General features: G+C 38.7%; 3 protein-coding genes across 5 annotated transcripts in view; all 3 read left to right on the forward strand.

Annotated features, from left to right (window-relative positions):
• Positions 1-11046, forward strand: part of TUT7 (terminal uridylyl transferase 7) — a 33952-nt gene extending 22906 nt beyond the window's left edge. For 2 of the 3 annotated variants that reach the window (XM_088129834.1, XM_007429240.4), the window contains 11 exons: positions 401-490; positions 573-686; positions 790-867; positions 1266-1443; positions 2589-2636; positions 2738-2829; positions 3543-3658; positions 5824-6149; positions 7462-7535; positions 7725-7788; positions 10062-11046. In XM_088129834.1, coding sequence (XP_087985960.1) covers positions 401-490; positions 573-686; positions 790-867; positions 1266-1443; positions 2589-2636; positions 2738-2829; positions 3543-3658; positions 5824-6149; positions 7462-7535; positions 7725-7788; positions 10062-10129 — 1248 coding nt within the window. In that variant the 3' untranslated portion in view covers positions 10130-11046. Of the gene's footprint in view, positions 1-400; positions 491-572; positions 687-789; positions 868-1265; positions 1444-2588; positions 2637-2737; positions 2830-3542; positions 3659-5823; positions 6150-7461; positions 7536-7724; positions 7789-10061 lie in introns of those variants that run through there. The other variant, XM_088129835.1, reaches the window with a different exon arrangement.
• Positions 11047-13673: 2627 nt separating this feature from the next.
• Positions 13674-21191, forward strand: ISCA1 (iron-sulfur cluster assembly 1). Its single transcript, XM_007429245.3, has 4 exons — positions 13674-13832; positions 17697-17750; positions 18717-18822; positions 19598-21191. The coding sequence occupies exons 1-4, from the start codon at positions 13752-13754 to the stop codon at positions 19744-19746; spliced, it is 390 nt and encodes a 129-aa protein (XP_007429307.1). The 5' UTR covers positions 13674-13751; the 3' UTR covers positions 19747-21191.
• Positions 21192-25636: 4445 nt separating this feature from the next.
• GOLM1 (golgi membrane protein 1) overlaps positions 25637-26370 on the forward strand; it is a 47657-nt gene continuing 46923 nt past the window's right edge. Inside the window, exon 1 of the mRNA XM_088130288.1 lies at positions 25637-26033. The gene's annotated coding sequence lies outside the window, so the exon portion shown is untranslated. The remainder of the gene's footprint in view (positions 26034-26370) is intronic.

Consider the following 26370-nt stretch of genomic DNA (forward strand, 5'->3'; position numbering starts at 1 on the left):
AATTTTTCAGTTTATATTTTTGAGTGCTTCATCATCATATTGACCAAAAACAAAATAACAAACAATCATATGGGCAGTTCAATAAAATTGAGAATCAGAAGGTAAATAAGTCATCCTTGTCTTCACAGTATTTTGTTTCAGAACAGGCTGTGAAAATGGCTTAATATGTCATTCCAAAAAGTAGTATGACTTTTTCAAATGTCCAATTTTAATGGCATATTTTAAAAATAAGGCTTTTCTTATCTGAAAATGAAAGAGGTAGGCAAAATTCTAACTTGCATAAGTCTAAAACTTGATAAGCTTCTGAGCAGCTTTCCATGCCTGAAACTCTTATTTTACCTTTCCCAATCCGTCTGTGAAAAAAAGGGAGATGTATACTTAGTCTTTTTGTTTTTTACAGGCTCTGCATAACACAAGGCTCTTGTCTTGTTATGCCACAATTGATCCCAGAGTAAAGTATCTTTGTTACACAATGAAAGTATTTACTAAGGTAAGTAAGGCAGCGTTCTAGGTCTTATGGGGAAAAGTTCAGTACCAACCAAGTTTTGAAGCTAATTTTTCTCTCACTCCAGATGTGTGACATTGGTGATGCATCCAGAGGCAGCTTATCTTCCTATGCATATACGCTAATGGTGCTCTATTTTCTTCAGCAGAGAAATCCACCTGTCATTCCAGTTCTTCAGGAGGTACAGTACATAACTGTTGCATGTACACGTCCATGCCTACTTAAAAGAATTCAAAGGCTACCAGTTTAATGCTAACCTGACCGCTTAATACTTTTTTCTTTAGATCTATAAAGAGCCAAAGAAACCTGAAATTCTAGTTGATGGCTGGAATGTCTATTTCTTTGACAGAGTAAATGAACTGGTGAGAATCTGACTGATTCTGGGGGAAAGATTATATGTATTCTTAAATTTTACTTTCCTAAGATTTGCTTGAATAAAAATGAGGATAGCTCAGCCTGTATTATTAAACCTAGTGATCTGCTTCTATACTAACTGCTAAAGGGAAGCAGTTAATAAACAGCTTATTTCAGCTTAGCAGATAATGTCATGCTCAATGAAACCAGCCACATTCCTTATGTTTTTATGGGGGAAGTATTTAACTCTCATCCTAGAATAGGCAAAGAACAGAAGAATATGTTTCTTTTGGGCACTGGCTAAAAATGTGCTGCTGTGCATAATAGTTAAATTACATTTCTCTTTTAAAATTTAATAAAGAACCTGAAAAAAAGTGAGCAAAAAAGGTTTTTTTCCCCCTTTCAGTCAGAGGTTTGGTCCGATTTTGGTAAAAATAAAGAATCCATTGGTGAATTATGGCTAGGACTTCTACGTTTTTATACTGAAGAATTTGATTTTAAAGAGCATGTTATCTGCATCCGAAGAAGAAATTTGCTTACAACGTTCAAGAAGCAGTGGACTTCAAAATACATAGTTATTGAAGGTATGACTCTAAATAATGAGCACTTTATTGACAATTTAACATACAGATTTTTTTATTACAAGGGTTTGATTGGGTGACTAGCTGCTAAGTGCATAACAGTGTCTGGCACCAGAATGGATGATATCACTGTTACACACTGAACAAGGATACCCACTTAGCATTTATTTATCCTCATGGTACTTCTGATACCCTTTAGTAAGGCCACTGCTGACAGTCTACAAATGAGTTGCCAGTTCCATTGCCATTGCTTTCCATGTTATATTCAACAAAGGACACAGGACATAAAAGAGAAGAAATTGTCTCCACCGAAAATAAGACGGATATACAGTACATACCAGAGTTGTTTTATATTATAATATAGTTTTATAGGGTACTTTCACTGGATTCTAAACTTGCTTTATAGTCTCTTTTATTCTTTATGTGTCTCAGAAAGTACCTTATGTTATGCACAACTCTTGAAATCATTTAGTTCCTTTGAATCTTTCAGATGAACTTCCAGGGACCTGATACTGACCTTACTATCCTTTTTTGTAGCTTTATATGCACAGCACTCTTCTTTCCATCTATCCTAATCTATACTGGGTTTCTGAGAGCAGATGCTGAAAGACAGTTGACTGCTTTCTCCTTCTCCTGATAGTTTCTTGTGCTAGAATTTTCTCTTTACTCCCTGGCTATATTGAGTTCTAGTTCTAATGAAAGTTAGGTCTGATAAAAAGTTTGACTGAATTTCATAATCCTCAAGACTTCACTCATGTAAAGCTTTTACATTTATATAATCTAGAACTTATGTACCACTCTTCATTCTGTTTTTAGGGCTGAGTACATCCATCACACTAAGCCATACTGTTTGGATTGGTTTCATGTTGGATTCACACAGCATATGAAGCCAGTCACTGTAGCTTATCAACCATTGTTTATAACTCATGTGGGAACTGGATCATTTATAGTTTGCTTAATAAATTAATATTTAACACAGTATGTGAGCTCAACCAATAGGTGTAAAAGAGATAGAAATTTGTTCTAGAATAGCCATTCAGTATTAGAAATGTAGCCCACAGTCTTACTGGTTTACATTGCACTTCAGTTGATAAGGCTTATTTGATTTTTTTCTTGGATTTTGCTAACATCTAATACTTTTTTTGCAGATCCTTTTGATCTGAATCATAATCTTGGAGCTGGATTATCAAGAAAAAGTAAGTCCCTTTGTCAGAGCTATTTTGAATGTAGTTGCATCTAAGTAAATATTGACTCTTTTCAATTAGACAGTTAATTATCTTTGTTTTAATTATTGTAGTGACAAATTTTATAATGAAGGCTTTTATAAATGGCAGGAGGGTATTTGGCACTCCAATAAGAGGATTTCCAAAAGAATATCCTTCAAAAATGGTGAGTGTGTTAGGAAATTCATATGTTTTTAATGATGCTTTATCTTGGTCAATTTGTATACTTTTTATTGATGGAAGAAAATAAATACATATTTTAAATTAATGGATGTTTACTTAAATGTGAGCATTATCATATTGTTTATAAATGAAATTTACTGAAGAGATCTATGATAACATTTCTGATAATGGTATTGCAATCTATATACAAGTTATTCTTAAGGCAATAACATACCTTTGCAAAGTTATTGAAACCTCTTACTCATCAGAATCATATGTCTGAATACTTCCATGTCACAGAAAGTGGACCTGTAACTAAATATTGCACTTGTACCTCATTTAATGCAATTTGCCCTGCAACATTTAATCAGAAGAAGTTAGCTATTTCAACATGAAAATAATTGGAGTAACAGAAAACCAAGGCTTTATTTTTATTTAGCTGAATTCATCTGTAAGGTCTTCTCTTCAAAATATCTACAGATAAGCATAAATAGTGTGTGTGACTGCATTAAAAAAGGAAAGCTCTATATATGAACTGATGCAAAGTTGTAATTTTGTAGGTTTTTAGATGTTTGTCTAGAGTCCTTAATGAAATAAACAATCTAAATTAAATACTAGCAGAGTTATATTCAAGAAGTAGGTTTTACTTATTGTGCTTTAGGGACAATCATAGTGTTTTTGGGACTTAAAAGCTAACTCTGTGTAATGCTTTATTAGGAATATTTTTTTGACCCAGAAGTGCTTACAGAAGGAGAATTGGCCCCAAATGACAGATGTTGCAGAATTTGTGGTAAAATTGGACATTTCATGAAAGACTGTCCGATGCGAAGAAAGTAAGTATTTTTTCCTCAAGTGTAGACATAATCTAATTATTAGAAAATCAGGAATATTGCTGTACTGTAGTACTGCATATGTAAGATGGATGGTTATACTCCAAAACATGTATAGTATTCTGAAAGTACGAGCCCTTATCATTTGAAAATGCTATCAGATTGACCTAATGGAGCATTAGATTTAATATACAGTTGCTTTCATAAATGCCTTCAGTTTTGATTGAGGAGCTTCCAACAAGATTCTTAGGTGATAATTGTTATGGTGCTGACCACATTTTGTTTTGGTGGGGGGATGCCTTCAAGTCAGTGTTGATTCCTGATAACTACCTGGACAAGTCCCTGCAGTCTTCCTGGCAAGATTTCAAAAGTGGCTTGCCTTTGCCTTCTTCCTAGGGCTGAGAGAGAGTGACCAGCCCAAGATAACCCAATTGGCTTAATGCCTAAGGCAGGACTAGAACTCTCAGTCTCCTGGTTTCTAGCCTGGTGCCTCAACCACTACACCAAACTGGCTCTCTTCTGCCACCACCCATAAGTTTATTACAATATCTTGTCTTTTCTTGCTTGATATTGGAAGTTGGTGTTCAGTCTTCGTACTTCCTCTTGTGTAATAAGGCTTTCACGCTCCATCTTTCCCTAGTATCATAATAGCTTATTCTGAAAGCCAATTGGATCTTTTATTATTTTGCCTTTATACTCCATAGGTCATATGTTACTGGCATAACTAGTGTCTTTAATTTCCTAAGCTTATACATTTGTCACCAGTAATTCTTGATTAATTCTACAGTCTGCAACTGGAAGTGTTCTGGGTGACTGGATTGTGCTTCTTCATATTCTGTTTCTTATTACATAGTCTACTTGATTACCACATGATCATTGCATTGATTTCAACTGGTAATGACCAGATTTAGAATCTCAATTTTTGTTGCTTGAAGGATGTTTTCACAAAACTCTATTAACCTATCTCTAGCATTATTGTCCAATTCAAATCTTCCTCTGATTCCAGTTTCCTCCATTTCTTTGATTTTTGGATTCTTGTACTCTACTAGTAGCAATATATTATTTCTTGAAGTTACAGTTAGTATCTTTGGAATTCACCATAGAATTTATCAGTGTCATCCATCATTGCCTCTGTAGTAGATGCATCTACTTCAATAATCTTGATGTTTACTGGATATTTACTAATTCTGATACATAAGATCCTGTTGGATTAAAGGTAAGCACATACTTACCAGTGTCCTTTTTTATTATCATTGCCACTCCATTTTTTTGTATGGACTTATTATCTGTATAGTTAATAGTTTGTCTGAATGAAAGTGAACTTAGAAAGAGGTCTAAGTTCACTTATTCCTGAAACATCCAATTTGATAACTTAATTTCTGCTTTTACAACTTTAAGTTTTTCTTGGTTCATGCCTCTCACATTTCACGCCCTGATTATATGTGAACTTTTCAGCAAAAAACTTTTCTTTCAACACAGACATCGTCACTGACCAATTTTCCTTGTTGCTTTGGTCTAGCCCTTGTCATCATCTCTAGATGTATTTGTGACAGTTCAATGTTCTTTCCTAGTAACTAGAAAAATGACTTCTGATCTAGGGAATGGGGATGTCTTATAATCTGGCACTCAGATCTGTTTAAATGTCCCAGCCATATCCATATACTTTTTTTTTTTTGGCAAGAATACAAAGTTGGTTTGCCATTGTTTTTTTCTAGGTTTGACTTGGAGTTAGTTCTTCTAGATGGGTTCGCTTCCCTCATGTGTGCAGAGCCCATCTGCCCTCACCCCTCTTGCAGATTACTCTTAAGATCCCCTCCACATTTTTGACATTACCAGTAATAGTAACTGTACCTGGAACTTTCACTCATGCCAGTGTCATTCTCAGAGTCATTGCAGCTATTACTCCCTTCCAACGCATGAATATTAATTCACAGGAGAGTAAATTCATTTGCACATTTGCGAGTATAAGCAACGCAGAAATAATACATTAAAAATTTAAAAGATAGGAAGTGCAACTGCAAAAAGACTACTAAAATATACTCTATTGTTAGTTCCAAGATGCGCAGTAGGAAAAAGGAATCCAGCACATTTTAAAGTATTTTCTTTAGTATTCTTCTCAGGCTTAAGTTTTCATAAAAGAAAATTTATTGCAATTAATACTGTTATAGACTCCGAAGACGGCATGATAGTGAAGATCCTAAAAACCAAAGATACACAGAAAATAAAGAAAAAAGAAGTAAGGATGAAAAAGAGACCCCAGTTAAAACTACAGAAAGAGAAGTGTTGTTAAAGGATGGAAAGCTGCAAATATGTACACCTAACAAAAATAAATCAGGAAGAGGAACAATGGAAACTGGAAAAGAGAAATCTCCCAAGCAATTGGGAGAGAAATGGAAGCGGCAAGAGGATAGAGAATTAAGAGAAAAACGTTGTTTCATTTGTGGAAGGGAAGGACACATAAAAAAAGAATGCCCACAGCACAAAGGAGCTGCAGGTATGAAATCTAGGTCCAGTCCAACGCTACTAATGGATGTATTACTCAAGTATATTAATCAGGGTTAAATTGAAGACTTCAGTGTTGATCTTATCCTTCTAAAGCTATGACTTGGATCTACAGCAGTGCAGAGATTAGCACTCACCAGGGGAGTTGGGGCTGAGAGCTGCAGGCAAAAGGGGATGTCAGTGAAAATTGTTTCCTATCCCATCAACTGGAAGGGGTGCCTAGTCAGCAGATTAAGTGCCCTTGCTGGGCAACAGTTACTTTAAGGAATGGGAATAATGGAATTCATTTCCATTTATGAAACAGGAGCTCTGAATCTAACCCTTGACACTGAAACACTTTCAGTAGAAGAAAATAAATGCTTTTAAAAGTGTTGTTCGTATCACAGAAATACAGTATAACATCTGTTTAAGGGACCATTCAGGGAGAGGGGCGGCTGTTATACCCAGATATCTGCTAAATTTCATTTTGTGTTATTTGTATAATGATATCAGTGTAATGACATTGTTAATGCAAATAACAAAAATAGAAATTATGGAAATTATGTCATTTGCTTGCTTGTGATCGAAGTAAGATACATTTAAGTAAATCATGCAGACTACTTTGGATATAACAGAGAGTCCATTATTTCAGGGGTATGGTCTCTGTGCAAATTCTGACTGTTGTGTCCAAGGTCTGGTAAAAGGGGGTATGTTAAATCAAGATTTTACTGTCCTGCCCTAGTAACTTTTTACTCTTTCCTGTTTGCTATTTGAAAGTTTTACCCTTGCAAAAAAAATGGGTGCTTATACTCTGAATCTACTTATACTACTGAATCTATTCTACTCTGAAGGAGGGAGCAGTGAAAGGGAGGGGAATTTTCAGTAGGAAAACTGCAAGAGTGAAGATTAAGAAGAACTCCGCCCTGCTCCCCTTTACTTCAAATTTTAACTTTAACAACTCCTTCATGTAAAAAACAAACAAAAAACTGTAGACTTCTTTTGAAGGGTAGCCTTCCAAACGTTGCAGCTTAAATCCCACAAAAATAGGTCTCAGATCACACTAAGCAATATTATGATTTGTTTGGTTTTGGCTTAGCATATTGCATGAATGCAATCATTATGGGTTATAAACTATAGTTCATGACAAGGCAGTGTGTAAACTCAACCAATTGTGATGTATCCAACAAACCATGGTTTAACAGTGAATTGGGTCTTGGGAACTGATTAATTTGACTAGTATTAAGTTTTCCAAAGTATTTGGAAGGTTGATGCAGAAATGCAGTTTTTTTTCTTTAACAATTAAATTATAATTTTAACTTTCTTAGGTGTTCTAATGTTAGAAAATCCATGTGGGACCCCTTTATCCAGTGCTGTTAAACACTCTGGTCGATTAAATCAGGTAAATGGTGTATTTGATTTTTTAAAAATAAGATTAGCTTTTATCTAAAAGTATGATAAAATTCATAGCAGATCATTTCAAATAGAATACTTGTTAAGACATTTCAGTGTTATACTGCTGCTATCATATATCATATCATATCAGCTATCTTCAATTGTTCATTCATGCTTTTTCTTATCTATTTTTAAGGGACTACTTCCACAGGAAGAAAAAAAGAAACAGAAAGGGAAATTACTTTTGAGTCCCCAGTCAGGTTTGTGAACTAAGCTTCTCTAATGCAAATCTTACTGCCTAAGAAATTACATAGACGTAGTTATTAAAATAGATGAAAGAGTAACACAGACTTTCTCTCACAATGATTTATGTAAGCTCTTTGCTCTTGGTGAACAGCTAAGAATTTGTGCTTGTTTTAAACAGTATCCCACAGCACAGTTCTTTGGGGGTGGCTATTCCAGCTCTCAGAGGCTTTGGGGAGCAATGTAGAGGCTGCCAGAGTGAGGAAGGAACAAGAGTATCCGTTTCTGCCTCCTTCCTTCCATGAATGGCTTTTAGGATCCAGCCCAATAGTCTGAGCAGAAGTGTACCTTCTATGGTCAATATACACATGTTGTCATTGGCATTCCCTTAAATTGATGAAAAGAGGCAGTGCTTTTCAAGATACACTTGTCATCAACTGATCTGCATTAAAAGCAATACATTTTCTTTTCCTTAGTGCAGAGGTTGGCTTTGGATGGATGGATGGGACTCAAACTCTCATTAGTTCCAGCCTCCATGACTATGGGTGAGGGATGATGAGAGCCCAATATCTCAAGAGCCACACATTGCCTACACCACATTTATCAATATATGGGTGCTACCCAATTACTCATCTTTGTCCTTGGCTGTCCAAGTGAATCTGTTGAAGTTTTTTTTCCCAGTGTCTGGAGAATGTAAGCGTCTGGATGGTGGAGAACAGGTTGTGGCTTAACCCTGCCAATACTGAGTGGTTAGAGGTTTTAGATGCCCCAGATCCAGGAGTTGGAGGGTTTCCACCTTTGGTTCTACATGGTGTGGCACTACCTCATTCAGACCTGGTGTGCAATCTGGGGATTCTCCTGAACTCACAGCTCCTGCTCAAATAGCAGGTGGTAGCTGTGGCCAGGGTGGCCTTTGCACAACTGCATCTTGTATGTCAGTTGTGCCCATTCCCCAACTGGGAGGTCCTGCTCATGGTCACTCATGCCTTAGTCGCCTCCTGATTGGACTACTGCAGTGCATTGTACATAGGGCTGCCCTTGAAGACCATCTGGACCATCAGTTGGTCCAGAATACAGTGGTATTGGTAATTATGGTTGCATCTGGTAATGCTCATGGGATACTGCTACTTTGCAAGCTGCACTATCTTCCAGTAGGCTTGCAGGTGTGATTCAAGGTACTGGCTATACCTTTAAAGCCCTACATGGCATAGTTATCTGGGTGACCACCTTTTCCCAAAACATCTGCCTGCCCCACAAACTCCCACAAGGAGGGCATGCTCCAGCTTCCTTCTTTTAAATCTTGTCATCTTATGGGACCTAGGAAGTGTGCCTTTTCTACAGGCTCAAACTTTGTTTGCCTTTAGGAAAACTGTTTAAGACCTGGCTTTTCCCCGAAGCATTAGAGGCCAGTTGAGTGGAGTCCCCTTTTGGTTGTTCTGTGCGGTGCTTGGTAGCCATTTTTATATTTTGTATTTTATATTTATATATTGTATATGTTTTAAGGTTATGTGGGGCATTTTGTTTTGTTTTGGTTTATTGTTGCATTTTGTTGCACAGTCCAGAATCATATTGTTTGAATTGGATAGCCTTATAAATCTAATTAATAATACATTAGTGAAACAATACATTAGTGAAAAACCTTTCCACATCCTACGATAAGGCACACAAATCCCCCAAGTACAAAATGTCCTGCCCTATAAAAAAGCTGTGCCTCTGGGTTGAATTTTCCATGCAAAGAAAAGGATGTGTGGTAATAGATAAGGATGCAATATCGCACTGAAATTTATAGAGGGAAAATTGAATGCCCTGCCTTGCACAGCTGAATGCTTTTCACTAAAGCAGAATCACCATTGTATATAATCCAGTTTGAGTGGGTGGTGAGTGGGCTTGTTGATTGGTTTTAAGCATGATTTTAAAAGGGCACTTTTTAGTTGGCTATTTTTAACAAAATGAAATCACTACAACAGTTATCCCTCACATTAAGTAAATGTATATTGAGATTGTGCCAAAGATCTTGCACAGAAAAAAGAAAGATTATATCTTAAAGTGGAAGACCTCCTTACTTCTGCAAGAAAAGTACAGTATGAGATTACAAAAGAGCTATTATTATTAATAGCATAGAATGGATTTCGTGATTCGAAAAAGGATATTTCCTTAAGCTTTGCCGATATTCCATTTCTCCTCAGTTATGAAGAACTGATTTACCATTGAGAAAAAAGAAGTTTATTAAAATGATGTTGATAATTTTCTGGTTATGTCTTCATTTTGGTCTTTTTCTTTCCATATTTAGGCAGCCTTTCCAGTAAATATATGACTCAGGGAAAAGCTTCACAGAAGAGGCCCCAACAAGATTCTTGAGAAACTGAAGCAATCTTTTCAGTTGCAATACAAACCATCCATTTCCTTCAGAAAAGTTTATTTTCTTTTATAATCTTTGGGTTCACAAAACAGCAGCAAAAACTGTCTTCAACATAAATTTAGAGAAAACACCTTTTATTTTAATTAAATTGCTAAAGATACAAAGGCAATGAATTTTAATGTTTGTTCATACCATGAATCCTTGCTCTGAATAGGTTTGAGCATTTTAATAGAAAACCATGTTTGTATTTACTAGGTAAAACATGTAGATCAGGGAAATCCTTCACCCAAATCACTTCTAAGACTTTCTACATTCAGTGTGAATGTTTGAGTGCACTTAAATGATGTGCAAGCCAAATATAATGTCTCCTTCAAAATATTATTTTTGAAGGATAAAAGGGTATTTATTAATGATGAACATTGATTCCTTGTGTAAAAGTGTTTGGAATATTTCTGGACTGCTACTGCCATATTTGCAAATATTTTAAACTGTGGACAACTAAAACATGGACATGAAGTAAACTTTTATGTAAAAATCTTTGTGGAAAGCAGTGCCAATGAGTGAATTTTTCCCTTCTATTTTATTATGATTGCTATGCTGCTGTCCTTTCTGTACAGAGAGAGTGAGAAACAAGTTAGTTATGTTTGCTGCTGCTATGATTATTTCCCATTGTCCACAACTCAAAAAATATTCCTCTGAGGAAGCAAAGGCAGTTAAAACAAAGGAATGCATTTCTGCTAAAGATGATAAAACTAAGGATGAGTGTGCTAGGCAAGGATTTACTTTTATATCATCATCAAGGTTTAATGTCAGAATTTTCTGCAGATGATACAGTACAGCTTTTCTGGGAAAAAATATACAGCAAAAACTTAAGACACTGTTATTTATGACCTTGGAAATAAAACAGTCAAAAGAATACTTTAAATTTCTACATTCTTTTTTTTGTGTTGCATGATTAGGTCATCTAAGTACAGAATTTTATTGTTATATACTGTATGCATGAAAAAGTTTCATTCCTTTTTCATTCAAAAGGTCACTTAAGACAGCTAACAAATGAAATTTTAAAAAATATTGAAACCCTATTTTAAAACATACCACATAAAATAACATTAAAGTTGGCATAGACAGGTGACCAGCTTTGTTGAAAACCACTGTTCTAATAAGAACACTTGAAAGAAAAGTAGCTTCTGTCCTTTAAAAAAAATTTAATGTAAGTACACTTTACACAGATAAACTGCTTTAAATTGCTATTCCAAAATTTAAAATAAAAGTATTGTCAGGTGTATGCTGAAGATTAAAATGCATATGAAAGCAGACAGGATATAAACATAAGTTATTTATTTTTTTCATTTTCAAATAATCACTTCAGTGAAATGATGTCTTCAGTAAATGCTTTTTTCTCAAGGACTTTTATTAAAAGAAAATATCATTGAATAAGTCAAAGGCAGAATTGGATTTCACTAGATTAAGGAGATAAGACATCCCAGGATATCTACAACACTTTATAGCAACTATAACTATAGCAACAAAATATCATTAGGGACCTGATTACAGTGATTGCATGATCAAAGGCAAGAGACTGGAAAGTGTGTGGTATTTTGCCTATTATTTTAAAAATAAGACATTCAGGTCCAACAGAGGACACTACAAAGAATACTATACATAGAAGAACCACTTTAAAAACACTAGCTTTGCACAGTCAGATATCCCATCACCAAATGGTATGTAGTAGATTAAGGAACCCCCTCAAATGAACTTTTAGGGTTTGGATCAGTTTACAATCAACTGGATAGAAGAGGAAGAAACATCTGTTTATGAAATCCAAGACTCTAACAGAAGAGTTGAATGGAAGTACACGTCTCCCTCTAAGACAATTGCTCCAGTTGGTTAAGGAAAACATCCAGAGAGGCTGTGAAACATGAGGAAACTCAAACTAGTTCTTGGAGGAAGACCAGAGATAAGGAGCCAGTCTTTGAGATAAACCAATATGCCTGAAAATACAGAAATGTGTGTTGTCTTATATGCTGGAAACTACCTTGAACTAAACAAAATTATTTCCATTATAACAGTACAGGTGTGAGCTTTGAGGAAACCTAGGGTCTGCCTTCCAACCTAGTACCTCCTTCCAAGGCGCAAAAGGGAGACTTTCCTACCGTTTAACTGTGGTTACAAACTAGCCGGTAATGTGAAGATTCCAGGTAGAGGGAGTCGGCTATCCATTCCCCATTTGATGCAAGTTTCCTGAAATCTTGGATCATCTCCTCTTGTGGAGAATTAGAAGTAATCCACCCAGCACAAACAATTGGCCTTCCAATCTGTGTGTCTCAGAACTCTAGCAGGACTTTGATGATACATGTGATCCAAGTGCTATCCCTGAGGAATACAGATTCCTTTCCTTCATGGCCTGCAAGGTATACTCAGGAAGTTTCCCCTTAGAAAGCTATGAGATTTTGTAACTGATGATTATTCCTCTCAGGATTATAAGAAACAGCAATGAAAAAAATAAAAATAGGGGGAATTTTGAAGAGTTGTTTGTTAAATCTTAATGTTACAGGTTAATGAAAGGTGTGTTGAATATAAAATGGTTACTTCAAGCCAAGGAGAAATACAGAGGTGCCATTGGCAGGTGATTCTCCAGGATGAGAGAGTGCTGGAGGCAGCAAGCAATTGGATCCTTTTTCACCTGATGGGATTGTTCTGAGTGCCAAGAAAAAAGGGATGAGCAGAGGAAAAGGATGGCTAGAGAAGGGGCAAAAGAGCTGTCTGCCTCAAGCAAGAATTATAATACATGTACATTCTCCCATGTTCTGTTTCTCAGAGGGAAAAAGGTTCTTAAAGCCCACCTTCAGTGACATTTATTGTAATATATGTGTGTATATGGAAAGGAACTTCTGGTTTTTTACAGTTGGAGGGTGAGACCGCTACAAGGTTAATTGAATAAATGTAATTCGATTCCAAGCTGTTTTACTGTGCAAACACACAGAGCCTTTCTTAAACTGCTGCACAGAATTTTCGAGAATACGTTTCCTAGAATTCCCAGATTATGGCTAAGAGCCCTACAGTTTTGTATCGGCGCGTGGGAATCGTAATCCCGACATTTCCGGAGGGCATTCCGTTGGGCTGAAACTAGTCCCTTGACTTGTAAGGAATTTGTTCCCAGGGAAGTCCCAAGCGAGTAGGGTTACATCCTTATGTATCAGATGAAGTTCAGAAATATGAGAACTTAATTAAAACGTGCAAAAAATGACAATTTTTGCTTTAGTTCGTATTAGCTATCATATCCCGTACTACACCCTGATGGAGTTATGTTTAATATAAACATTCGCTGTCTAAGATTACACCGGAGACCCCTCAGTTTGCGAGCGTTCTTCCAAACCCAACAATGACAGAAGTTCTACTCTTCTGATTGGCTGGCCGTGCAGAAAAAGCGGCGGGGGGGCAGAGAGCGAACCTTCTTCAGAACTGTCCCGCCCAGCCAGAATACTGAATGGCGCGCGATACAGCCAATAGCGATGAAGGTTCTCGAACAAGCAACCGCCCCCCTCTGCTGACGCCACCAACGCGCCTGGCTCTGCGTCCCTTCGTCCGCTGGGTCTATGGACAACATCGGAGGAGGGGGAGATGGCCTCCTCCATGGTTCGAGCTACCGTCCGGGCCGTGAGCAAGAGGAAGATTCAGGCCACCAGAGCAGCCCTCACGCTGGTCAGTATTCGGGCGAGGCGGAGCTGCACCGTGCCTCCTCTGTCGCGCGCTGCAGAGCGGGGCTGAGGCTTGGGGGGATCTACCGGTTGGTAAACAAGTGTGTTGCGCAGGCGTGCTGTTGGCGGCACGAAGGGAGCGGCGAGGGGGGACCCCAGTGATGGTCTGCAGGAGATTTCTGCAGTCGCTTTTCCGATTTTGTTACCGGGGCGGGGGTTGTATGGAAGAGGGATAGATGTAGCACTAAAAGTCTTTGTAGTGATAAAGTTTAGTTTTTTTATGCTGTTCTCTTACTTTTCAAACGTGTGTTTAATGTACCAAGAAGTTTGCTTGTACAATTTATTGTATCTGAACCGAAATGGCCCACTATAAGGGATAATAGAGCTGAATTTTTTTTATGCCATTGTGTTGTTTGCTGTGGTTGCGCCCCCCCCTTTTTTTTTAACCTATGGAGAAATATGTGAAAGGAATTTGTATCAGGGTAAAGCAGATGCTCTGTAATTCTCCTGTTCTGGCCTTCATTATAAATTAAGGGGAGGAATATTGTATTTTATTGCCATACTACTTTATTGTGTGTAGTGACCGGCTTTAACTACACCTCCATGCATTAGGTGGTATATGAGAACACACTGTCTACGTGAGTGTCATGTCTATATATAGGTATGGGTGCCAAGCACATTTAGGATTTTCAATCTTCTGTGTATAAAATCTGCTCTGTGATATTCGGTTTTATGGAAGGGAAATCTCAATTGGAAAATGCCTGAGTACTCTGAATGTATTGAGATCTGAGATGGTATGTTTTATATTTTCATAAAATTAAACCTGGGAACTTGGAGGTCATCCCCACATAGTTTTCTTGTGAGTGTTACCAAAGTGGTTTGCCATTGCCTTCTTCTGGAATATTTGTTCAACTTCCCAATCTGTCCCAAGCCCTCTAAATTCCTGGAGGTCTCCCTCCCAGGTACTAACCAGGCCAAGCCTGCTTAGCTTCTGAGATCAGTCAAAGTCAGCTGGAAACCACTAAATGCTATTTAAATAAATAAATGGATATACAGCTATTTCTGAGTTATAAACCTTGTAAGAGGTTTTTCCATGTGTCAAATCAATGTATGATTGCAAAGTGGGATGCTTTCCATAAACCTCTCTCTCCACCTCCACCACATTACATTGGTGAGAATAAACTCTACACATGTGCAGTTATACATGTAATGGGAAATTACAATTGTGCCATGCTTCTCAGTAGGACATATAGTCTCTACCCAAGTACAGTGGTACCTCGGGTCATGAACGCTTCTGTTCACGACCAATTTGGGTCACAAACAGCACCGTTCGCAAAATTTTGCTTCCGTTCGCGAACGCCGGATCGGGTGACGAACAGGATCCGCGGCCATTTTCCCTCCCGTGACACATGGTCATGGCTTCCTGTAGGGAGGGGGACTCTCCCTCCAAGCAATAACCGCCTCCCCACCCGCCTTCCTGTCCTCCACGCCAGAAGTCGTGTCGAGCAAGGTTAGCGTTCTCTCTCTTCGTACTGTACTTTGTGTCATATTTTTGTGGTTTAAAAAAAAAAATACATATGGTTCAGAACGGATTAACGGTAATTACATTGAACCTTATGGGAAAATTTGATTGGGGACGCGACCAAAATCGGGTCACAACCAAATTCGGAGGGGTCAGAACGGATTAACCGTATTTACATTGAACCTTATAGGAAAATTTGATTCGGGTTGCGACCAGAGTCGCAGAATGAATTAAGTTCGTGAACCGAGGTACCACTGTACATATCTTGGTGTACAGCAAATGTGGATGGAAGAAAAGCTCCACAGATTATATATATAAAATGACCAGAGATTTATGAACTGGCAACTCCATGGGAGGTAAAGTATAATTTAAAAGAGGTGCCACTGGAATGTTGGGAAGCCTAATTGTAGGATTCCTCACATAAATTGGAATTATATGTGTATCTCTTAAAAACCCCATGCCATAGATGATGAAAAGCTTTTCCATCTTCCATTAAGGATGGTTTCAATAATAAAGAATGGTTGCTGTTTTTTTTTTCGAGAGAGTGATCTTATAGACACTTACCTAGGAAAAAAACAAGGGCTGAATTCATATATTGTGCTAAAAGGATTATTTTAGATTAGTGTGTTGCATGAAGTTGAACAGACAACAGCTGAGAAATATTGCTATCATTTTTTAGTTCATCAAAACAATATTAAAAGAAATACTCTTAATTCCCTTCTCCTCTAAATATTCATGTGCTGATATTCTCTCACTGCCTATAGTTTTCTATGAATAAAAGGGTCAAAATAGGGCATATAATCCACTATTCCATACACATTTTGAGATTATAAAATCTGGCAATGGATCTACCAGAATAGAATGGGTGTGCAAAATTTGCATGATCACTAGGTGTCATCAAAGAGTGAACATCCATAAACAAAGATACTCTTTCCTCTCTCTGGTAGCCAAATACGGCAGCCCAAATATGGTAGCCCCACCGGTAATTAAGTGGAATCCCTGGACAAATAAAGAACCAATTGCCTACCAAGAACTTCAGTTTGTGAAGAAATAATTTTAATTTCAGCCCAAAAGAGAATTAATTCTGGAATTCTTTATTTCTACAGACTGGATCTGCTTACAGGTAGTTCTCATTTAACAACAGTAATTGGGACCAGAAATTGGGACATGGTTGTAAAGTGCGATATCACATGACCATGCTACTTAACAATGGAAATTCCAGCACTTCCAGTTGCCATCATAAAGCAAATCACTGTGGGTCGTTAAGTGAGGATGTTACATGGTCACCATTTGCGACCTCCTGTTGGCTTCCTCATTGACTTTGCTTGTAGGAAGCTGGCAAAGAAGATCGCAAATAGCAATCACATGACTGCAGGACAGTGTAATCATTGTAAGTACAAGGACTGTTCATAAGTACCACTTGTTCAGCAGTGTTGTAAGTTCAAAGGTCACTGAATGAGTGGTCGTTAACTGAGGACCACCTGTATTTTGAAGTAAGTTTGCTATAGCAGTAAAAAGTATATCAGATTCTTGACAGTCCTATAAGAAAACAGTCCTGTAAACCTGAACTGAGCTTAGTGAAAAGAAAACCAGTCTATGTATTGGTTTTAATTGCCAGTCTTTTGACACCCCCATTTATTAAGAAAATAAATTTATAAATGGAATACATAGATTATTTGCCCATGTACTGTTTATAGGTAGTCCTCGACTTACGATGGCAATTGGGACTGGAATTTCTGTTGTAAAGTGCAACCACATCATTTAGCAACAGAAATCCCTATAGTCCCAGTTGCTGCTGTTAACTGAATCCCATGGTCATTAGGTAAGGCAACTGGCTTCTCACAACCAAAGTCAGTGGGAGGGTGTGCAAGAGGCGCCATGTGGGTCAGGAAGGGCATGCAGGGGTGTCCGAGTGGCCAGCACACTCTGTGCGAGTGCAAAGGGGCTAGGGGAGAGTGCACGGATGAGGGAGACTTACTCCAGCAATTTGCAATCTTCCCTACTGGCTTCCCCTTTGACTTTCTGGGGAAGCCAGCATGGAAGATTGCACATGGCGATCATGTGATCACGGGGCACTTGGCAACTGGTCGTAAGTGCGAATCACAATCACATGACCATAGGGGTTCTGGGAAGGCTGGAACTCTGAGGAGCGGTCGTAACCATCATTCACGCAATGCCATAATTCCAAATGGTCGCTGAACGAATGGTTGTAAGTCAAGGACTACCTGTAAGTTATTGTAGTATGGAATATGAATTGAACCTAGTTTCTGAAAATAACTGGTTTGATTTAGTATGAAAAGATGCAATTGATAAGTCATGTAATACAAATCTATTAATATCTTTCAGACCCCATCTGCAGTGAATAAGATAAAACAATTGCTAAAAGACAAACCTGACCACGTAAGTAGAGATAGGTCGTATTCCAGGTATTACTTGATGTTCAAGAGTGTATCACAATCTGCTAATAGATATTGCACTAGCCAGTAGCCAGTAAAGTATATTTGATAGGGATGCATGTGAAACAGGAAAATATTTTGTTTCAAATCCAGAACAAACCATTGCAATCTGGAGGTTGTGCCAGATCACTTTGAATTAGCAAAGGTTCTGCAAAACCAAACCTCAGAACACTCTGATTATTCTGGGTTTCATACAAAACATCTGAGCAAGCACCTGTGGTAAGAGACCCCCGTCTCCTCAGCACTTCCCAGCCTGGCATAGTCTACCAACCCACCTTACCAGCACCTTCCCTCTCTACCCTCAGTCACTGCTGCTAGTGTTGCAGCATGGCATGTCCCACTGGTCAGCCCACCCCAACCTTCCCAGCATCTTTCCTTTCTTCCCTCAGTTGTTCACCTCTCCCACATGCTTATCCCACCAAGTCTGCCTGTTCTCTCTTCCTCATCTTCCTGGCAGGCTTGTTCCCTGCTCTCTCCCTCCCCAACCCACTTTTGCCTGGATCAGAACAGTCCAATTTCATTCTCTGTACAAATCAAAATAGCTCTGTTTCATTAAGTCAGTGGCCCTAGTACCCTAAAAGGTAGTCAAAGTAGAGTTAGTTAATATTTAAATGAACCAACTATAGTCATGCCTCACTTTGGCAATTGATTTCCATGAGACTTACAGTATGATTTTGTACAACAGTACAAAAGTAAATGACACGTAGAGTGAAAGGACTCATGAATCTGTGTGTATGGCTGATTTGCACTAAAACATTGTACTATTCAAATTAGGATAAAAGCATTTGAAAGGTACTTCTGGCACCTGAGAATGTTTGGCTTCATACAAAAATACTTCTAATATGTTATTTATATTTAACTTATAATATATGTTATTATATTTAAGTAATATATGTTATTTATATTTCAGGTAGGAGTTAAAGTAGGTGTCCGCACAAGAGGTTGTAATGGCCTTTCCTACACACTAGAATATACAAAATCAAAAGGAGATTCTGACGAAGAGGTAGTACAGGATGGTAAGTGTACTTGGGATAGTAAGACTGCAAAAATCATTGCAAATCCTAACTTCCAACTGAATCCATTTGTAGTGTGTAAAATAGAATTGACAGAATTGAATTTGTGCAGCACTTCAGATTTAAAAGCAAAGAGGTGCTTCAGAGTGCATGGAGGCGTAGGTGTAACACCGCTCTGCAGCTCCTTCATCAGCCATTTGCTTCTGGGTGTGCCTTCTGCAGCTGTCCAGGGAAAGATGACTTTAGTTTCAGGTGTTGCTGCCAACAAGTGCTGCATTTGTGACCTTATGCTCTCACCAAAGCACATCCCTTTTGCCTTTAAATCCAACTACTGAATAGCCCTATCAATAATATTAATTTTTATTTATATCCTGCCTTTCTGCAGAACATTGAGAGAGGTTGATTCTTTTCTTCAAATGAACATGGTACCTTTACCATGAAATTGATGACTCACTAAAGGTCCAATAATTTAATGTTTTTTTTTAACTAAGGCTATCTACTTGTGAATGTTTAGGTTAATACACATTTTTGAAAAATATCAAAAAGAAATTTATCAATGTAGGTTGCAGAGTACATCACTGATTAAATGCAAAACAAGTAGCATTTAAAGAATGTCCATAACTTGTAATAGAACCAGGCTTGAAATATTTGTTGGCTTCTAGCAAAATATATGAACTACATCACTGTATTGTGCTTACTAATATTTTGTATAGTAAAAAAAGTCCAGTGTACACAAAATCTTTCAGATCTCATGAGATTTTTTTTTCTTTTTAAAAAGGTGTCAGAGTGTTTATTGAAAAAAAAGCGCAACTTACACTTTTAGGAACTGAAATGGACTACATAGAAGACAAACTGTCCAGTGAATTTGTTTTCAATAACCCAAACATCAAAGGAACATGCGGTTGTGGAGAAAGCTTTAATATTTAAATGACCAGGACTAATTCCATGACTGTCAGCTTTGCAGAACTGCTTTCTAAAAGCAATCAGTTGTCGTGTTTTTCGGGTCTGTAGGCTTTGTAAGATAAAGTGGGCTTTACACAAAATAAAACTACTGCATTTTGAAAACATAATCTGTGTGTTCAGTTCCCCCCCACCCGTTACTAATGTTTAAAGTGGGACAGAAAGTGGTTTGTTTGCAAAAAAATTAACAATGTTGCACGAGAATACATAATTTGGTTTACAGAAAATTCGACTTCTTTCTCTTAGTATTCTACTCTTGGCAGTCTTGTTAATTCTTCACAAAATGAAAAAAAAAGTTTCTGAAAAAAGTTCCATAGAGTCCGATTTCTACTTGTTATATTTTGAATTAGAAAAAAATATAGTTCTCTGTGTATTATAGGATCTAAATATTGTTAATTATACTTTAAAGCAAAAGTCAATCACATACCAAAAATGTTCAGTGTTCCCTGTTTAAATATTTTATAAATCTTAAAAAAATAATTTGAATTCTGATAGGCTCATGAGATTATATAGTTTGAAGTAATTAATCCCCTTTAAGCAGGTAAATGTTTTGTTGTACCCAAAAAAGCCAACAGTGTTTTCAGGAATCTTGTACTGTGAATGTAACAGTAGTAATGGAAAATTCTGTTTGAAAAAAACCCTGTGTTTTATAACAAAAACAACCAAAAGTGAATTCTGAATACGTTTTCTCTAGTGGACTAAATAGTTTTGTTATCATGCAGCAAAATCAAATTATTGAGCACCACAATTTTGTTAACTAGTAACAATTTATGATTTGACTTTAACTTTGTTAATGTTAAAACTGAGCAAGAACTGGGCATTTTGCTTGAGATAAAGTTTGAATTCTGCTAACAACTTATTTAGGGAGTAATTTTACAATTATATTGTGTATTAATGTGATAATCTTGGATGAAATTAAGACTCATCTGCATGATCTTATGATTAAGATGTCATACTTCTACAAAGTTTAGTGTTTTTACCTATTTACGTTAAAACAAAAGCATTTTTTTCCCAATCAAGTAAATGTTTCCAAAACTCTGTCTCATGGTAAGATAGCAATTATCTTATATAGTCAGACATTCATGCTAGCCTTACGATGGGAGGAGGAGGAATATGTTATATGAGTAATATACGTCATATGTTACAGTGCAAAATTACTAGTCCAGTAGCCTTATCAGTTGCCACAGTTCTGTTTATTCAGTTATCTGCATTTAAGTGAAACACTGGGGGGAAAAATCCAGTTAAAAACAATTCAGTAGGTGAAACAAACTGCCTTGGTAAGCTGTAGAATCCTTTGCAGGATAGATTTGGACATGCTGCTCCTCACAGGAGGTTCAAGTGCAAAAAGAAAAATCAGCTCAGTCTGGACAGAGATTAGCATGCTGAATTTCCAGCTACCAGGAACATATAAGTTGCTTGGGTTTTGGTTATTGATGAAATGTCTAACAACATAATCATTAATATGTACAATATTAAGTCTTTTCACTTTGCAAGATCATGGGTTTATCGTATTCCATACTGAGAACAGCTCTGCTATGTGATGTTTCATAATGGATAGGGAGAGGACTTGAATGTACCCAGCACCGTGCAAGAGTCTTATTGTGGATTTTTTTTGCTTAGAAACATTTTGTTCTTTCTTGATTCATAAGCTACGTGAATGAAACTCCCAACTATGAAAATACAAAGCACTGTTATGCCTAAATACCTAACGCACAATTCTGAAGTAAATTTTTATTAGTAATAATTTATGAAAGTGTCTTTATTGATCATCTGTAATGTGTACAGTAATGTAATTAAGAAATATTGTAATAAATTACCTTTTGGTGAACATGGAATATATTTGTAGCAGTTCCTAAACAAACCACAAATGGGAATTCTGTTTTGCTTTCCTAACTGCAAAATGGATTATTACAACCTAGATTAAACAGACAGACCTTCCTTAGGCCAAGCTTGACTTCTGATTACCCTGTCTATGCAGTTTCCTTGCCAGGAATATCAAAGCGGCTTCTTGGTTCCTTCTGGGATGTTTTTCAACTTTCCAGTCTAGCTTACAATCTTGGGATTTCCTAGTAGTCTCCCATCCAAGTCCTACCCAAGCTTGCTAAGCTGTTTAGATCACTCAAAGTCAGCTAGATGTTGCTACATGTTTATAGGCACAGCGTAGATTAGGTGTTTCTAACAAAAAAACCCCCCATATAATCTTGTTTTAACCTACTTAAAAATAGAGAGAGATAAATAGTGCCTAAGAGTCTGAGCTACAAACTGATGTGTGCTTGTTTTCATATTTTAAATCTGTTATGGCTTTCCTACGTCAGTGCTAAGTATGCTTTTTGTTCACAAAACCACTTTAAATCTCTGCATAGCAGTTGGGCCTTTAAAATAATCTAATTGCTACGGAAGGAAAGGCTACCTTTCGCTGCAGTCACCTCAAATACCTTTAAGGGGACTGATTGAGGAGATGAGTAATGAGACATTAACCCTAGAAATGAGAGAATTGCTTGAGGATGGGTAAATCCATGGAGTACTGTCCCACCCGCTTTGTGCACTAGTTTGCAGGCCCCAGAAACCTCCCAAGAGGTAATATGTATCTCAGGACAAAAATGGGTTCTCCACTTTCACAAGGGGGCATAAGCAAGCAATTCCCTCAGCAAAAATTGCATTTTTATGCCAATGATAACTTGATTAAAATAAATCTTCTCCACATACATGCCCCTTTGGAGGGCTTATCTCAGCAACACTTCCAAGGTCAAGTCACTAGGTAAGGAAACAGTAACAAACTCCTGCTTGTTAATGACTGGAGAGTAAATTCTCTATAGGAGGAAGGTGATGCGAGAGGGAAAATCCACACATGTGGCTTCCCAGTGACAGGAGTTGGGGAAAGCCAAAAGCACAGGGCATATTGATAGTACTTATGTTGATGAAGATTCTCAGTCATCTGGGTGGAATTATCTGGAGGTTGAGTCATAGCAACTGGACTTTTCTTCTGGTTTGATACATTTCACTGCTTGTCCAAGCAGCTTCTTCAGTCTAGAAAGTTGGTTGGGGGGACCCCATAAATGTCTTTCAGAGGGCTGCGTTTCTCACTAACATGATGGGCTCATTGAAGGGACAATAGGAGATGTGATTAGTAGAGTCTTTGGGATGTGGATATCTTGCTCCTAATCCCTCACTCATCCCCAAGTGGGTCATTAAGTGCTGCCTCCCTGGTGAACTTGTGAAGTGGTCTTAATCTTCCTGGGGACTGATGAAAGAGCAGCATGAAAAATGGGAGGCAAGTTGTGTCTGAGGTCTGTGAAGGCCTGAACCTCCTGGACTCTGATTTTAACCCAGGTGTCATCCACATACCTGAACCAGTGGGTTGGTGTTATTCCCTGGAAAGAGCTGAGAGCTTTCTTCTCCACTTCTTCCATGTATAGGCTGGCAACAATGAGTAACATGGGAGAACCCATGGCACAGCTATGTTTCTGTCTGTAGAAATCACCTCTGCAAGTGAAGTAAGTGGTGTTGAGGCACAGGTCCAGGAGGCGGCAGATCTGGTCCAGGTTGAGGTTGCTTCTCCTGTCGAGGGTGCTGTCATCTTCTAGTCTCTTCCTAACCACTGTTAAGGCATCGGTGATGGGGATGCTGGTGAAGAGTGAGATGACATCAAAGGATATCATGGTTTCATCTGTATTCAGTTTCAGGACTCTTACTTTAGAAGCAAATTCTTCAGTTATGAACGTGGTGGTCAGTATGTCCAACCAGAGGTGCTAGTATAGTGGCAAGGTGACCATATAAACACCATAGACTCAAACATCAAGTTCACCAGGGAAGACACCAAGGACAACAGGCTGGCATTTCTAGACTCTGAGGTTCTAATTGGGACCTGTGGCAAGCTAGAAATAGGGATATACAGGAAACCCACACACACAGACCAATACCTGCAGTTTGACTCCCACCATCCAGTGCGGCACAAACTAGGAGTCATCAGGACATTACACCACAGGGCAGAAACCATCCCCAGCTCCATAGATGCCAAAAAGAAAGAAAACAGACACCTGAGGACAGCTCTTAAGGCCTGTGGGTATCCAAATTGGGCCTTTATTAAATCAACTTCTAGATCCAACAGAAAAATGGCAGACAGAGCTGAGACCCAAAGTCAACAGAAGAATCTTGTCATTCCATACATGGCTGGTGTGTCGGAGAAGATAAAATGGATATTTGGAAAACACCACATACCTGTGTTTTTCAAACCCACTAACACACTGAGACAGAGGCTTGTACACCCTAAACATTGAACACCAAAACATAAGAAGAGCAATGTAGTATATGCAATCCAGTGCGGTGAGGAGTGTTCAGAGCTCTACACTGGAGAAACCAAACAGCCTCTACACAAGAGGATGGCCCAGCACAGGAGGACCAACAACACAGGACCAGAATCAGCAGTTTACCTTCATCTAAAGGAAAAAGGATGCTCATTTGAGGACAATAATGTTCACATTTTGGACAGAGAAAATAGGTGGTTTGAGAGAGGAGTGAAGGAATCCACTTATGCCAAAGTGGAAAATCCTTCCCTCAATAGCGGTGGAGGCCTCAGACACAACTTGCCTCCCATTTTTCATGCTGCTTTTTCACCAGTCCCCAGGAAGATTAAGACCACTTCATAGGTTCACCAGGGAGGCAGCACTTAACAACCCACTTGGGGATGAGTGAGGGTTTAGGAGCAAGATATCCACATCCCAAAGACTCTTCTAATCACATCTCCTATTGTCCCTTCAATGAGCCCATCATGTTAGTGAGAAACACAGCCCCCTGGAAGACATTTATGCGGTCTCCCCTAACCAACTTTCTAGACTGGAGAAGCTGCTTGGACAAGCAGTGAAACATATCAAATCAAAAGAAAAGAAGTCCAGTTGCCATGACTCAACCTCCAGATTGATCATACCTGTTCACACAACTGCAGAGAACTTGGAATATGATTCCACGCATCCACTGTCCGCACACACAGCGTCACTTGGTTTAAAATCAGACATGGGATGAATTTTTCACATCTCAGTGAATTACAAACTCAGAAAATTGGGTTGCATATTTTATACAAACAGAATAATTTTAAATTTAGCCCATAAGTAACATTTTGCTATCCTGTCTTAACCACTCCAATCTTGCTTCTTAAGGCAACACTTTCGTTTTTCTTAATGAGGCTTGGGCAATTTGGGGCCCTCCTGATCTTGAACTGCAGCTCCCGGCATTTCTGGCTGAGGCTGCTGGCTGTTGTAGTAAACCACAGGCTCTCCACGCTCTAATGAGATTCCTAATATGGGTCCATACCTTTAAGTACCACTGATGCGCGGTCCTCCCACGCCTGCTCAGAAGTGAGCCCCCGGAGTTGCAACCCTACTCGCAAACGAAATGCGAAGAGGGTGGAGACTCAGTCCGGGGGGCCCAATTCGTCCACTGAACAGGCAGCCGGAGCCGGTGTGCATGGTTCAATGGGATTTGCTTCCACCTCGACGCCGAATGGTTTGCGGCTGGATGGAGCCCTTTTTTCGAGCACCGCGCCGCGAGCCTCCTTTCCAGGCCAGCGTCGCCCAGCTGCTCGATGATTCTCGCTATGATTTCATAGAGGGGAGTCGCGCTAAGCCCGGCTGGCAGGCCCAGCCACTTGGTTTCACCAAACACCTTACCTTCAGTCCAAACACAGAGCTTGTGGTATAAACTGTGAGGCGACAATGAGAAATCCTTTTGAAATCACTGATTGGTTCAGCGGTCCAGAAGAGAAAGAGGCCCGATACCGCAGCTGGGCTCTGCGGGGCGAGGCGCATGCGTGCTCCCTCCCACCTCGCTACGTAAGTTTTGCTCCTGTGTTTGTATTTATTGTAATCTTTAAACCCTAAACAGTTACGTTGTCTGTATTTTTCTACGTAACCGATCTATCACACTTCTGGTACTTTTTCCAGTCTCTTGCAGCCACAAAGGTTGCTCATTGGTTTTCTAATCCATCTCTTTCGTCTTGCGATGGGAATGTTTGGAGCACCAAGCGGTAAGAATTCCTCCGGCCCCAAAGGGACGCCCGCTTTTCTTTCCCAGAAAAATCGAGATCCTCTGAGGGAGCTTCTTCGGAAATCAGACCCTCCTTTCCGTACGTAGGTTTGGCTTCTTTGTCGCAAATGACGACGATCTGGTGCGTACTCGTCTCTCTCTTCCTTTCCCCTTCCATGTAGACGTGGGAAGTTTTATAAACTACGAAAAGGCTTAATGGACATGTCCTAGGCTGGGTAAGTTTCATGTGGCTCTCCTACTTCTGCGTGGTGTGTGCACCCAGCCATTGTGGTTAACTGTGGGTTTGTTATGCGAGTCCGGGCAATCCTGCTTATGTGCCGTAAAGTCGTTTTTGACTCCTAGCGACTACATAGAGATTTTCTTGATGACAATCTGTCCCTAAGCCGGTCTTGCAACGGTGCACCCATTGCCACTGTAACTGAGTCCATCCACCTCGCTGCTGGTCGTCCTCTTCTCTTTCCTTCCACTTTTTCCAGCATTAGAGCCTTCTCCGGAGAGGTGGGTCTTCGCATGATATGCATAAGTAGGATAATTTGTGCCTGCAGTGAGGAC

This window comes from Python bivittatus, unplaced genomic scaffold (genome assembly GCF_059951505.1).
Source record: "Python bivittatus isolate LINGU-HERP-01145 unplaced genomic scaffold, Pbiv_v1 ctg000850_np1212, whole genome shotgun sequence".
Taxonomy (NCBI): Eukaryota; Metazoa; Chordata; class Lepidosauria; order Squamata; family Pythonidae; genus Python; species Python bivittatus.

Excerpts from the sequence above, each read along its gene's own strand:
- ISCA1 (XM_007429245.3), top strand. The coding sequence starts at position 13,752 with ATGGCCTCCTCCATGGTTCGAGCTACCGTCCGGGCCGTGAGCAAGAGG. Across the intron at positions 13,833-17,696 it reads CCAGAGCAGCCCTCACGCTG|ACCCCATCTGCAGTGAATAA; the intron begins GTCAGTATTCGG and ends AATATCTTTCAG. Across the intron at positions 18,823-19,597 it reads CGAAGAGGTAGTACAGGATG|GTGTCAGAGTGTTTATTGAA; the intron begins GTAAGTGTACTT and ends CTTTTTAAAAAG.